Source organism: Panthera uncia, chromosome D2 (genome assembly GCF_023721935.1).
Source record: "Panthera uncia isolate 11264 chromosome D2, Puncia_PCG_1.0, whole genome shotgun sequence".
In the NCBI taxonomy this organism is placed as follows: Eukaryota; Metazoa; Chordata; class Mammalia; order Carnivora; family Felidae; genus Panthera; species Panthera uncia.
The window spans coordinates 65874040-65888246 of record NC_064818.1 but is presented as its reverse complement, the minus strand read 5'-3'; the positions used below and the strand labels follow the sequence as shown (position 1 = coordinate 65888246).

Here is a 14207-nt window from a genome sequence, read left to right as displayed (position 1 = left end):
AGTCGTTGGAGACTGAGGCAGAGCCCAGGCATATGGTAAAGAGCTCCTTAGTAAAAACTGTGCAAAGATCCCAGGGAAAACCATTCTCCCAAAACCATTCTGGCTTCATTCGTGGAATCACAGGTGGGGTGTTGGACACATCCGTGCAGCGAGCGGGGCATCACAGGGCAGGATGGGGACTCCAGAGACGTGGTGCCCAATTGCCATCATGCACATGCGGCTCTATGCAAACTTTACCTTTGTCCTTGTGTCCTCGGCATCAGAGGGTTCTGTTTCTTTCTCCTGCCTGCCCACTGATGCGGTGCTTTCTTCCATGCCCTCCTGCTCCTCTTTTCCAGCCTTACCAAAGGAAGGACAGAACAAACCAAATCAACAGTGAGCAGTGGCAGAGAAAAGAGGGAGTGCCAAGAGAAAATGATGCTGAGCACAGCTAACAGTCCCCAAGTGTGTTTTCACAGACACCATTTCCTTTATCCTCACAAAAACCCCTCGGAGGCAGGTGCTATGATCTTCATTTTACAGATCGGGAAATTAAGGCTCAGAGAGGTTAAGTAACTTGCTCAAAGTCACACAGACAAAGGAGGCACAGAAATGTCTTAATGGCTGGACTGATGTCTTTAGCGGGGCAGAAATCCCTGGCAAACTGGGTGCTTTTCATTGTTATGAAACCTACAGACAGGAGAAGTAAAGGGACCAAGGGTGAACTGGCCCTGGGGTTAACAATCATCATGGTGACATCTCCCCCAAAGATCTGTTGCGGCCATAGAAGTCCCATCCAGGGCACTTATGAGTAGGAAGGGGGCGGTCAGCCGACCAGTGTCCTCTCCACCCCTCGTTTGTCCTCTTTCCTAGAGCTATAGTCCAAACTAGCAATCCCCTCCCTTCTTCCTTCCTTCTATTCCTTCCCTCAAATTCAGTCCCTCATGATAGACAGTGCTCATGTCTGAGAAAGCGAACAAGTAGAAGCAGGTGTGCGGTTGGAGAATTAGTCTCTGAGCAGCCTTGAAAACAGGGTCAGCGAACACTCATCCTCAGGTCAAATCTGAGCTCCTTTTATACAATCTGTGAATTAACAAGGCTTTTCACATTTTTAAATAGTTGCATTTTAAATGATTACATAAGTGCCTACATAATATCTTCACGTTGGCCTCTTGGCCCACATAGCCTAAAACGTTTGCTGTCTGGTGCTTTGTAGAACAAGTTTGCCAAACCTCATTTTAGAAGTTTTTGGAGGATACTCTCCCCTGACTTAAACTTTGGCCACCAGATCAGTGACTCTTCCTGGACTTTCTCAGGGGCCAGCTGCATCTTCCCGACGATTTTGGCCGAGGTTGGCTCTGAGTAAGCGACTCTGGTTCTGATTTCTTACAACCGGACACACCCCTCTGGCGCTGACACGGAACCAGCTGGGGCAGGAGCTCAGAGCTGACTGGTTTAACCAGTTATTACCAGACAGGGGAAGAGAGCTAACATCCTCAGGTCCTTGCTCTTTCTGGTATTTGGAGCGGAAGATTCCAAGCTCTGCTCTGGTCTTCTAAGCTAGCCTAAGTGCAGAGCAGCTCCAAATGCCTTTTTAGCCATCAGAATCCATAGCTTCCACCAAAAGGAGAGGTCTTGTATTTTTATCTCCCTGAATAAACTACCTATGGCTCTCCTTTGTCCGAGTAAGTAACGCTTACCCTCCCCAAGCAAATTCCTCCAGCCACGCTCCTAGGTGGACACAACAGAGCCCCCTCCAATTCCAGTTGGGAGAGGCAGGGGCAGCCTGGCCCGACGGAAGCACCTCACCATTTGCATCTAGGTGTTTCTTCCCGCAGGCAAAGGAAGAGCAGTGCCTTCAGTGTGCCCCTCGCCCTGGGATCACTTCAAGTGAGAGCAGCAGTTTAAGGGAAGCCGATAAATGCAATCAATGCACCCAGCTGCCCGCACCAGCTCACAGACTAAGATATTGGGCCCCAACTGTTGCAAGCAGAGCTCTGCTTCCACAGAGCTAGGCCTACGGTTAAACCACCTCCTAACTGGTCTCCCCCTTCTGCCCTGTAGCCTCCTCCCAAGTCTATTCTCCCCAAGGCAATTAAGAATGATGACTCCACAAGGCAAAAACTGTCCTAACCTCACCACACCTTCTTGCTTAAATATTTCATTTGTTTCCCTTTGCACTCGGGATAAAGACACAAATCCGTAAACCCGCCTACAACCTTGCATGGTAAGGCCCGTTGACAAACCAGACCTGTGTCTCAGCATTCTAACCCTGGCTGTCTCTGTTCCTGCAACACTGACCCTCAGCCACAAGGCCTTTGCACATGCTGTTCTGTCTGTTCTCCTTCCTTTCACTCAGTGAAACCCACCATTCCTTCCAATCTCAACAGTTGCATCTTAACCCAGGGAAGCCTCTAATTCCTTGCCACCTTAACAGTAGTATATACCTCCATCTCCTTCTTAGCACTTAACTCATGCCCTTCTACTCATCTGAGGAATTATTTGATTAGTGTGTCTTTCCATTAGACCATGAGCTCCTGCGATCAAGGGTCATTTCAGTTTTCACTCAGAACTGCAGTCCCAGTGCTAGGTGTTCTGTGGATATTAGTCAATACAAGGATGGAGACTGGAAGGAGGGGGTGGAGTGGTTAACTAGCTCACACCTGCCTCTGCAATGCTTAGGTCTCTGTCTAGGCTCTGAACTGAGCATAAGTAGTTTTTCTATTTCTCCCTTCTATGGACTGCCCATACTGGGGGCTGCATTCTAGAGAACCTTGGGCTCCATCTGGCCTACAGACATGTTCTAGTCTATACAGTTTCTAAAATGTGGAAAAATTTCAGAGATACGTGGATTTTGGTGCTGCTCTTTAAAAAATGGGGGATCTAATAGCACCCGGCTCGCATTCCTGAATGGCAGCCATAGAACAGAGCTGAGGAGTGGCTAACTGCCCCCAGTAGACAGGTACCCCTTCCTTGGTCTGCCATGATTACTTCTTTCCACGTTGGCTTCACCCCTGTTACCAGGTCTGTGTCCCCTTCCTGGCTTCCTTTCTCCAGGCATCTGGGTCTATAACCCTTGATCGCCCTTCCAGTAAGGTGGAGGAATGTTTCCTACCCATGTTCACCCTACTCAGTGACTTGATCTCTTTCCTTCTTTCTATGGCCTTGTGGTCAAGGTTGAGTCTCGGGTGTGGACTTGGCCACTTACAAACACTGAACAGCACACACACTGGCCTCTCCACCATGGGCACTTTCTCCAGACATCTTAGAGGTTTTGAATGAGCACAAGCTCATTAAAGCCCTATGACAGACCTGTGATCACACCCATCTCACCAATGAGAAAATTGAGGCCCAGAAGAACAGGGAGTGACCTGGTTCTCAGAAGCCAGGCCTTTGTCTCCAGAGTCTGGGTCAGTCATTCCTTTCTTCCTTCAGCAAATACTTACTGGGCACCCACTCTGTGTCAAGCCCTGATTTCGGGACTGGGGACATAGCAGTGAGCACAGCAGACAAAAATTCCTGCCCTTGTGGAGGTTATGTTTGGAGGCTGTAGGAGACAGACACTAAATAAAATAAAGACAGACCAGGGGACAGGTTGGACCTAGGAGAGTTTGGCAGGGAAGGAAGACAAGTGAGTTGGGACACTGTGGTTTTATGTTGTGGGATTTCTCTCCAGGAATAACCTTGGGGGGGAGCAGAACAACAAGTGAAAGGTGGGGAGGAAGGAGCCACGTGACTTTGGCGGGAGAGGGGTCTCAGGCAGGTGAACATGTGTAAAGACCCTGTGGTGGGAGGTGTCCGGTATGTTAGAAGAAGGCAATGACACCATCCTCAGCCAAGCTGTCTTCCATCTCCAAGTTCAGTCACTGCCTGTTATCTGACTCCTGCGGCAGCCCTGGAGGATTTGGGTCATTTTCAAGATGGTTATATACACTTTGAGATCAGTGAGGGAAAGTCTATGCTACTGATATTCCATCAAAAAAAGGGTTTGGGGCTTCCTGGCTCCCAAACCCACAGAAACAATCCATTGGGGACCCCAAGTCCCCACCGACTCCACTCTAGGGCTATTAGAGGCAGAACCAATTAAAGAGACAGAATGTGTGGAAACCCATGGGGCTTTCTGGGCATCTCTTTTTTGCATCAGGGCTGTGGGGATGACCCATAGCATGTGTCACCTTAAATGGGCAAACCGATGAAAGCAGGTGGGTGAAATAGTAGGAACAATATCGAGACTGAAGAAGAGTCTCAGAAATGTGGGTAGGCTTGTGAAGGGGCAGCTCCATCACTTTGCCATGGGGACACAGGGGGCTGGGCTGCTGGCGTGTGTATGAGGCCCAGGCTTGAGCCCTTGGCTCAAGGGGCTGCTGCTCTCTGTCCCTCTGTGACTCTTTGGAGGCACTGACCCATCACCAGCCCCTTAGATACCTCCAAGTGTAGACACACTTCTTAAAAACACCCTCTGGTTCACAGGTCCTCGGGATCCAGTTCAAGTCCTCAGCAAGGCACACAAAGGCCTTTGTGGACCCACCCCACCCAGGTCCCTAATCTCACCTCCTGAGCAACCCCTGCCATGCCAGTCAGGAAAAACCGTGGCTGACTTCGAGATGGGCGAAAAGACAACAGGGTGTTCTTTCCACGGACCACTGGGCAGTTAGCTGTCCAGCACACCCTTTCCGGGGTGTCCCATCCTTAGGAGGTGGGGCCTTTTGTTATCTGGAACTATTTTATAACCCTGCAAACTACAGAAGACGGATCGTAGTGCAAATGATTCTTGTTCCTAGAGATGCAATTTTACCTGCTGGAGATGCAGCTGGCTTCCCATGGAAAAGGCTTTATGTCTCTTAGCAAATTCATTTCAGCGTTCTCAATTGCCTTTCCATGTTGCCTGTTCTTTGGCTTCTCCTTTGACCCAGCTTTTACATCTTACGGATCCCTCGTTAATTAATGGGTTAAATAACATCTTTGACATGTATTCATTTTATGTTTGCACAAGAGCCAGGGTTTTACTGTTTAAAAACATTATTCTTTAATATGCCCTAAAGACACCACCATGCTGAGTATCTCTAGGTTCTTGAAAACAGTCTTCTTTTCTCACTTTTGCCTTCGCTGCTTCCCAAATTGCTTTTGTCCCCATTTCCCATGCCTGGCCAAATGTCACCTCCTCTGTGCTGCTTTCCTCCTCTCCTGGTGCAGAAGTAACGCCCACAGAACAGCCCATCCGCTACTCCACTCCAGTATGTGTCCCACCGACCGTAAATCACTTTTGGCAGCTCTCCTTCTACCATTAGACCTTGGTCTCCACTACAGCCTGGACCATGTCCCCTTCACCTTTGGACCCCCTGTGCCTAGCACGCTACCTGTCAAAGTGGCCTCCCACCAATGCATACAGGAGTGAATGCAGTAGTGAACAAAAGCGTGACTCTTCAGCGTCCATGGCCTTGAGAACTGGGCTCCTTATTTCAACTTAGTCACTGTCACTAACTCCTGAATCAAACTAGGAGACAGGCACGTAGGGTTTTTTAAATTGAGTTCCTTATGAAGCACCCCCTCCCCGACCTCCACGATCCCACTCCTACTTAAATGTAGGTGGTTTTGGGAAAGGAGGAAGTATAAACCAAGCCAGGATGTAAATTTTGTACCCAGAGTCCTCGCGGCTCACTGTGTGAACCGAAGTTATATAGCAGGTTATAAGCCCCTCCAGACGCTTGGATGAAAGGTGCCAGCCAACTGCCGAGCATTTTTATTACGGTGGAAGTAAAACACTGGACAGTGTCTAGGGAGGCACACCAAGCCCTGGGCACCCAGTGCCACGTAGTGGGTGGTGGCTGCTTCTCCTTTACCACCTCTCATTGAAGCCCCAGGCTCGGCAGATGCTTTTGGCAGGAGAAAGAATGAAGCAGACCAAAGATCTAATCTCCCTGAGCAGAGTCCACGACGCCGCAGGGCGCCTCCGCTCCGGGCACACGGGTCCACAGACCGCCTTTGCATCATGTCATGTCGCTGCCTAACTTCTAGTAAAGGTAGCCACGCGCCAAGGGATTTGGAGCCCGATCGCTCTGTCATTTCCTGACTGTGTGTCCTTGGACAACTCCCTTAAGCTCTCTGTGCCTCAGTTTCCTTATCTACAGCAATAATAGTATTATTACCATTATTACCTCATACAGTTGCTGGCAAGATTAAATAACTTGACTGAGACAAAGTGTTTAGTACAGTGCCTGGCACAGAGTAAACATCCAATGAGTGTTCCATTCATTCAATAAATAAATGTTCATCATCATCATATTAATATTACTGTCCTCGGGAACCTGCCTCTCCTTACCTGGGGAAGAGATTGCATCGTTACCTCATTCCCCGCCATTCTGCTTTCTTTTCTATCATCAGCTCCTTCTTGGTCTCTATCAGGTCTCTTGGTTCTGTTTTTCTCACTCTGCTTAGACTTGACGCTCTCAGGGGCCCTAGTGACCTTCGGCTCCAGCCCGTCTTCCTTGCCTGAGTCCTCGGGGTGGGGGTGTCTGCTCTCCCGCAGCCTGGCCTCCTCTTTCCTCCTGGACCTCCCGGGAGCTTCCTGCTGCTGCTTTACATACTTGTCCGATTTGCCTTTGGGCTCCTTCCGGTAGTAGCTGTCTTCTCGGCTTTTGTAGCCCGAGGCGGAGTGCAGCGGGCTGGGGGACCCGGGCCTTGGGTGCTTTTCTCGGTGGCCCCGCCCTCCTTCCAGCCGCTCATCTAACTCCGCTTTGTCCAGTTGCCAGGGGTAGTGTTTTCGATCATGTGGCCACGCATCTGCCCTGTCCCTCTTGTCCTCTCCATTCTCCCTCCAGGGGCTCGAATCTCGCTCTTCCTCCCTTCTGGCATAGGGCGAGTGCTCCCACAAGTCCCGGCTGTTGCCCCAGTCGGTGCGGGTGGGGCCCAGAGGGCTGTGGGAAGAGCTGCAGGAGGTGAAGCTCGGCGTGTGGGACCTCGGGGACAGTGACCGGCTCACCGGACTGCGAGACCGTGGCCTTTCTGGGCCGTATCTGTGAAGGAGCCAAGGAGTGTGTTTTATGATCTGCACGTCCCCTGCCCCCATGCACAGATATGCCCAGTGGACATACTGTGCACTAACCCCATGTGGCCATACACTCTTCGCCACAACCGCACAGCCAATACAGAGAGTGGTGCAGGAGAAAGCTTTTCCTCCCCTCTGGCTTCTAAGGAGGAGGATTTTCCCAGAGTACAGTCCTGGCTGTCTCTGCCCTTTTACTCATTCTGCTTCTGGGAACTGGGATAAATAATTGGACTGGTTAGGCTCAACTCCATCTTTCTTCCTCTTGGAAGGAAGCTAAGCTCAGGGGACAGGCAACTCTCCCTCTGGATGTGTGTGTGTGTGGGGGGGGGATGGGGGGGGAGGCGGTGGTTGCCCTGGTCTAGCTTGGTGGGCAAGGCTGCCTGACCCTGGGGTTCAATTAGCCAGTGTCTCGACAACAAGACCAAAGCCACAATTCCACCTGACTTTTACTGTAATGAAGGCAACCTCTTGGCCTCCATTTTTCTTGTTTGTTTCTCATCTCAGTTTGTTCAGGTCTTGGGCATAGTAGAAGATGCTAATTACTGGGGGGACAAGAGTGAGGAGGGCAGGCTCAGAGATTCCAAAACCAAAGAACTAGGAGGGCACTTTAGGGTTGGAGAGAACCTTAGAGCTCTGACCTGCTTGTGTTTCAGATGAGGGGACTAAATCCCAGAAAAGGGATTCTCAACCTGCCTAAGATTCAGAGTAATTTTTTCCAGACGCTCCGCTGAAGAACTGTGGGAAGCATGATCCGCCTTTAAACGCATCTTTAAAAAAACCCCAACCAACCATTTTAAAAAAACCCTAAGAAATAAATGGGGATCCCAAACCTGAGCAGCTAGATACATACAAAGACACACACACACACACACACACACAAACACACACACACACACACACACACACACACACACACACACACACACATATACTCCCAGCCTCTCTGGGGATTGTTTGGTGATTAAGCAGATCTAGTTAATCACGTACCCATTATTCTAAAAGAATGGGCAATTTTCGTTTGGTTTCCAAATACAGAAAAACCAGACAGCCCTCACTTACCAGGGGACACCCAGAGGTGGCTCCCTAGGACGAGGCTGCCTTGACCATCAATGGGGAAACAGCCTGGACCCAGCCTGGTGAGAGCACTATCTGTGGCAGCCCCAGGTAGAACCATGGAAAGTGCAGGCCAAGTGCTGGCTCCTGTGGTCTCCCCCTTGGCTCTCCACAAGGGCTGTTTTCGTAGGGGAGCGACAGGGGGAAACTTGTACCCCCAACTTGACACGGTCCCAATTTCAGTCGGAAGAAAGGAGTTGGAAAACTGAATGCATTCAATGTTCAGAGTAGGTGACTGGGCAAGTCACTACTTTTGGGGGGGTTCACCTACATTCCTGTTCCTGTATCTACATTCAGCTCATGAAAAACCAACAGCTGGCTCTAAATAGAACACACACACACACACACACACACACACACACACACACTGACTTTAAGGTTTTTTAGCAGAGTGTAGCCTTGCCCCAAAGGGCCAAATATCAACAGAATCCCTCCTATATTCCTTTCTAACAAAGGAGGTGCAGATGAGAGGAAGCCTACCATCTTGCATTTTCCTGAGGCTTAACCTGAGCAGCAGTTCTGGACGGCATCCGGCATGTGGAAAAGTAGGGCCCAGAAAGGCTGATGGACGGGGCAAGGGCAGGGCACAGTGTGACTCAATACCCGTAAGAATGAGAGACAAGAGAGTGTCCCAGCTGCCCAGAATCCTCCATGATGCCCAGAGCTGGGGCCTCACCTGTCTGCTTCCCGGAACATGTCCCTCTCCCTCTGGGAATGCATGTCCTGGATGATGGCAGCCACCGTTTTCCCGGGTTTCTAGGCAAAGTCAGAGAGGTCATCATCAGACCAGAGACAGCCATGCAAATACCAAAGGGAAACAGAGAGGACTTGGGTCCATTGCCCGGTCCGCCCAAGGGGAAAAAAAATACCTTTTTAGAGGAAGAAGAAGTTTAATCCAGGGAATGAGGAGTGTGAGCATAATGCTGAATGGAGGGGCCCCGACATTTTGGGTACCTCTTTATTGTAGAACATTTTAAATATATGCAAAAGCACAGAGAATGGTATGTTGAACCCCCATGACTCCATTTCCATTGTCAACAATTCTGACCAACCTAGTTCATCTGTACCCGAATCCTTTCCCCACCCCATAGAATATTCTGAAGCAGATCTCAGACATAATATCTTCTCATCCATTCTATGAGGACACTGATATGGCTCAATAACACCATAGGGAACCATCCATGGTGCTTCTGGTCAACACACCTTGCTCTGTTTAAGACAAGGGTGAGAGGCCAAGCCCCATGCTGTTCCAGGGAAGTGCTGGCATACTCAAGGGGATGTACCTCACTTTGAGAATCTCAACCCAGGAAGAACAGCTCTGCTTGGCCTCTAGCTGCCTGAGTGATCTGGGGTCAAGGCTCGTTGTCTGTGGGAGGCTCCCTTTCTCCACCTATAAAGTTCAGATAATGAGGCCCATCTGGCATCCACCAATAGCCTCAGGGCACAGCAGACTAGGCTGATAAAAGCCACAGGTGTTGAACTGTTGGAGGGTTTCACACCCTCTGACCCCTCTGTGGCTGTTTTCTAGGCCATGCCTCAAGAGTCCTGTGAAGATGCTGAAACTTTCCAGATGAGCCCTTAACTTGTCATAGCGAGACCCTGTCCCAGCAGCCCTGATAGTTTTCAACATTACTGTGCTTTCCAGGGTCTGCTTCCGTCTTCACCTGACTCCTTTTGCCTGGACACCCTCTCAGTTTATCTGACTCTCCTCATCCTTGAAGGACCTGCTCAGTAATCTTTCCCTTCTTTATACAACCAAGTCATACTGGCTTTTGCCACTGAACTTCTAGGAGCTCCCAAACTGATGCACTCGCTTAAGTCTTGTATAATTTCCACAAGAATAATTTGCCTCTTCGGTTACACAGCAAACTCTCCCCAAGTGAGGACCAAGCCTCCTATCAGCTGTAGCTCTCAGCACCATATCTTACATGAAATCAGTCACCGTCTGCTGATTTAATCTTCCTGCGAGCACCACAGGAACACACACAACTGCTTCTCAGGGCCAGAGACCTCCTCTGTGGCATGGAAGCTGGCAAGACCAGTGGCCCTGAAACCAAGGCCTCTGCCGCCAAACTGCCTGGGACCCTCAATCCCACCCCGAATCTACTGACGGGAAACCTCAGTAGAGGGAAACCTCTGCTCCAGAGAACCTGAAAATTCCCCTGATGACTGGGAGACACTGGTTTAAACTATCCTAAGTTCCCTTCTACATGTGAGATGCTATGATTCTGGAGAAGTCTCTATGGAACAACCCAGAAAATAGCTTATCCTTCTTGTCTGGGTCTGCAGGAAGGAAAACTCACTTTTTATTGTTCCTTCAGATTTACTCTTCCTCATTCATTCCATGCATTTGCTGGATACATGTTATGTGAAAGGTTCTTACCCAAATGCCCTGAGGAATAGAGCCTTTGCCGCAAAGAGTGTATAGAGAGACATGATTATCAGCATGAGGAAATATTCAAGACAGGAGATGAGAGATACCTTAAATCTCTCTTTTCTCTCCCTCCACTTTGCCTGGTGAGCAAAAGGTAAAGTTAGAGGAAAAAGACCAATCAAAATTTCCCCCCACCTCTGCAAACCCTGGTGGGACCTCAAGCGGTGGCCCCTTGGGCCCAGAGACACATATGGATAGTGTTTTGCTATCTACCTCCCTAGTAGGCCATTTCCCCTTTTCCACCTCTGCTCTGGGGTGACACAGGCCTGGCCAGTCACAGCAAGGCCTTCCCTGGCCACAGAGATTGGTTCAGGTAAGGACATGTGTCCCAAACTAGCTCAAGCACAGACAAGGCCTCTCAGCACTTACGAGGAAGCTACTAGGAAAAACTCTGGCTCTGTTGTTGAAGGAAACGGGAGGCCAGAGCTGCTGAAGTCAATGAAGCCACCACGCCACCTAGAGGCTGGAGCCGGGGGCCATCCAGGGGGACCCCAAAATAAAGCAAAGTGAACAGAAGGCAGAGTGCAGAAAAGCCAAGTCCTAATGATATCACTTAGGCCCTAAATGCAGCTCTGCCCGCAGCCACAGCCAGGGTTACTCCTGGACTTTTCATTTACATGAGCCAATAAATTTCTTTCCTTACTTTAGTTGATGAGCTTACATGAGACAAATTTCTGTCACCTACAGAGAAAGTCCTAGCTGGCTTATGTCAACCTAGGGGCCATGATCATGCATTGCTATGTAGTTAAAGTAGGTTTTGATATGCTTTCTATTAGAGGCATTGTGACAGTTTGGGAGCAGAAAATCCTTCCTAAAGGGTAGTTAATGTGTTCTAGACACACTGCAACATCTCCTGGGAGCTTGTTGGAAAGGCAGAATCACAGCCCTGCCCCAGATCTACTGAATCAGAAATCTTAACAAGACCTGTAAGTGACTTGTATGCACATTAAAGTTTGAGAAGCCCTGTTAGAATACTACCTGCTGCTTACTAGCTGGGTGACCATAAGCAAATTACCTGATTTCTCACGTGGACAATGGAGACCCTACTAACACAATATAGAAGTGTAGATATTGTGCAAAACCAAAACAGTCCTAGGTTTTAATCATGGCTCTTCCAGCAGCTATGATCTTGTGCAAGTTACTGAACTTCTATGAGCCTCGGTTTCCTTACCTATAAAACTGAGATAATACCTGTCTGACAGCACTGATGTCAGGATTACAGAAGATAACGTATATAAGGTGTTGGGCACGTGACTTGACCCAGAGTACCAGGACTCGATTAAAGGTATATTATTCTTATTATTGTTGTACTGTTATAGTTACTGCTATTATCCACCCTACACACCTCATAGGGGAAAGTGATTGCAAGACTCAAAAAGATAATACATGGAAAAAAAAGTGCTTAAAACCGAAGAACTCAAGGTGGAGTCCTTTACTGATCCGGCACCTAAGGTTCACAGATGTAAAGCACCTTGTCCAAGCTCCTCAAAGCAGGAAGGGGTAAAATCTAGGCTGCACCACCACCCTCCGGTCTGAAATAGGTCACATGATCGTCAATGGTGCTGTTTTCCCTTTCTTCCTCACACCAGACTGTGAGCTCCTCCACAAGCTTGCTATGTCTATAACCATGGTGCCTGGTCCAGTGGGCACGCGGTGAACATCTGCTGAATGCAGACCTTGACCACGTGATCTCTTTAACACATGGTGTTTGCACCATCCTGAACTATTTCCCTCAGTAAGTACTGCAGTGCCTCAGTACCTTAATTTAAAAAGCTGAGTACTGCTGTTCATCCGAATTAGATTCTTACAACCACATCTCATTTAGACACCAAAGATCCACTGGGAATTCAGTGCAGAAATTCAATTTTAGCCTCCAGGGGAGAATCCAGGAGAACAGAAACTTTGGCTGGGTACATAATGGGATAGGACCTTTGATTTGTTGAGAAAAGCAACATGCTTGCATTCGCCAGAAAAAAAAAAAAAAAAACAAAAAACCCAACCAACCAACCAAACAAAAACCAGGTTCTGCTAGAATTGTTGGTGAAGGATCTTCAGAAGCAATAATTGCAAGCAAAGCTGAATCAAGACTGGCAACTGACAACAGGCTGACACATTACCATGTACGTACGTGGACTTGTCAGATCCTAGCAACAACCACTGAGCCTCTGTCTTCTGCCTTCAACCTTGAAGGCTGATTAAGGGCTGTGGGTCTTAACTAACTGGACCCTATGTAAATATGGAATAAGCTGAAGCAAACTGGAAGATCCCTATTAAAACGGGACAGTAGAAAGCACAAAATGACAAGTAGATTGAAATATAAATATGAGGCGCATGGGTGGCTCAGTTGGTTGGCACTGGATTCTTGATTTTGCTCAGGTCATGACCCCAGGGCTGTGGGATTGAGCTCCACATCTGTGCTCAGCACAGAGCCTGCTTAAGATTCTCTGTCTCTCTCCCTCTGTCCCTCTCCTCCACTCACATTCTCTCTTTCTCTCTAAAATTAAAAAAAAAAAAAAAACAAAAAAACATACATAGCAATAGTTACAATAAATCCAAAGGGACTAAGTGCTCCAGTTAAGTGAACTCCTTCCTGGAAACCATTAAGAAGATACAATCTAAAGATAAGCATGGGCAAATGACCCTAGAAGAAACTTTCCACCACAGAAGACCCAAATGGAATAGCCAACGAACATAGGAAAAGGGGCTCAACCTCAATTAGTAATCCGGAAAATAAAAAATAAAACCATGATAAACCATTATACTCTCCCAAGACAGGCAACACTTAAAAAGCCAGATAACAAAATGTTAGCAAGAATGCAGGCCACTGAACACCCTGACACTAGGAGGAATGTAGATCTAGGACAACTAATTTTGAAAAGAGCTTGCTACTATTACCAAACAAAGTTCAGGGTAAGCATGCCTTGAGATCCAGCAATTCCACTCCCAGTTATGTATGTGCCCCTAGTTATATGCTTGTGTACCCGTGTACCAGGATACCGTGTTCAAGAGTGTTCACGGTAACCTTGTCCCTGATACCCTAACACTGGAAACAGCCCAAATGTCCACAGACAGTGGAACATATAGATAAATTTATAGTCGGACAATGGAAATTTATATAACGATGAAAATAAATAGACACACCCAGCATGGATGGCAGATGTTGAATGAAAGAACACAAAGAGTATAATTCCATTCATGTAAAGTTCAAAAATAGGCAAAACTAAACAATCACCTTAAGGGAGGCATAAGTGGGTTGTAGAGCTGTAAGGAAAAGCAAAGAAATGATCATCCTCCAAGTCAGGAGAGTGGAGAGGGAGGGGTAAAGCTTGAGGAGGGACTCAGAGGGGCTTCTGGGTGCCGCCGGTATCTTATTTCTTGACTTTGGTGGTGGTTTTATGGGAGTTATGGGATTTCAACCATTACTACTTTTAAAACTATACAATATATAATTAGTCATTTTTCTGAAATGAAATATATGTTATACCTCACAATAGAGCAAGAAGAAAGGAAAAGAGAAAAGAAAAGGAAAGAAAAGGAAAGGGAAAGGAAAGGAAGGGAAAGGAAAGGAAGGGAAAGGAAAGGAAAGGAAGGGAAAGGAAAGGAAAGGAAAGGAAAGGAAAGGAAAGGAAAGGAAAG

At 48.0% G+C, this 14207-nt stretch overlaps 1 protein-coding gene across 1 annotated transcript in view; it reads right to left on the bottom strand.

Annotated features, from left to right (window-relative positions):
• Positions 1-14207, bottom strand: part of RBM20 (RNA binding motif protein 20) — a gene marked incomplete at its 5' end in the record, with an annotated part of 51364 nt that overhangs the window by 16524 nt on the left and 20633 nt on the right. The window contains 3 exons of the mRNA XM_049646015.1: positions 238-339; positions 6299-6992; positions 8814-8893. Of these exons, the coding sequence (XP_049501972.1) occupies positions 238-339; positions 6299-6992; positions 8814-8893 (876 nt within the window). The remainder of the gene's footprint in view (positions 1-237; positions 340-6298; positions 6993-8813; positions 8894-14207) is intronic.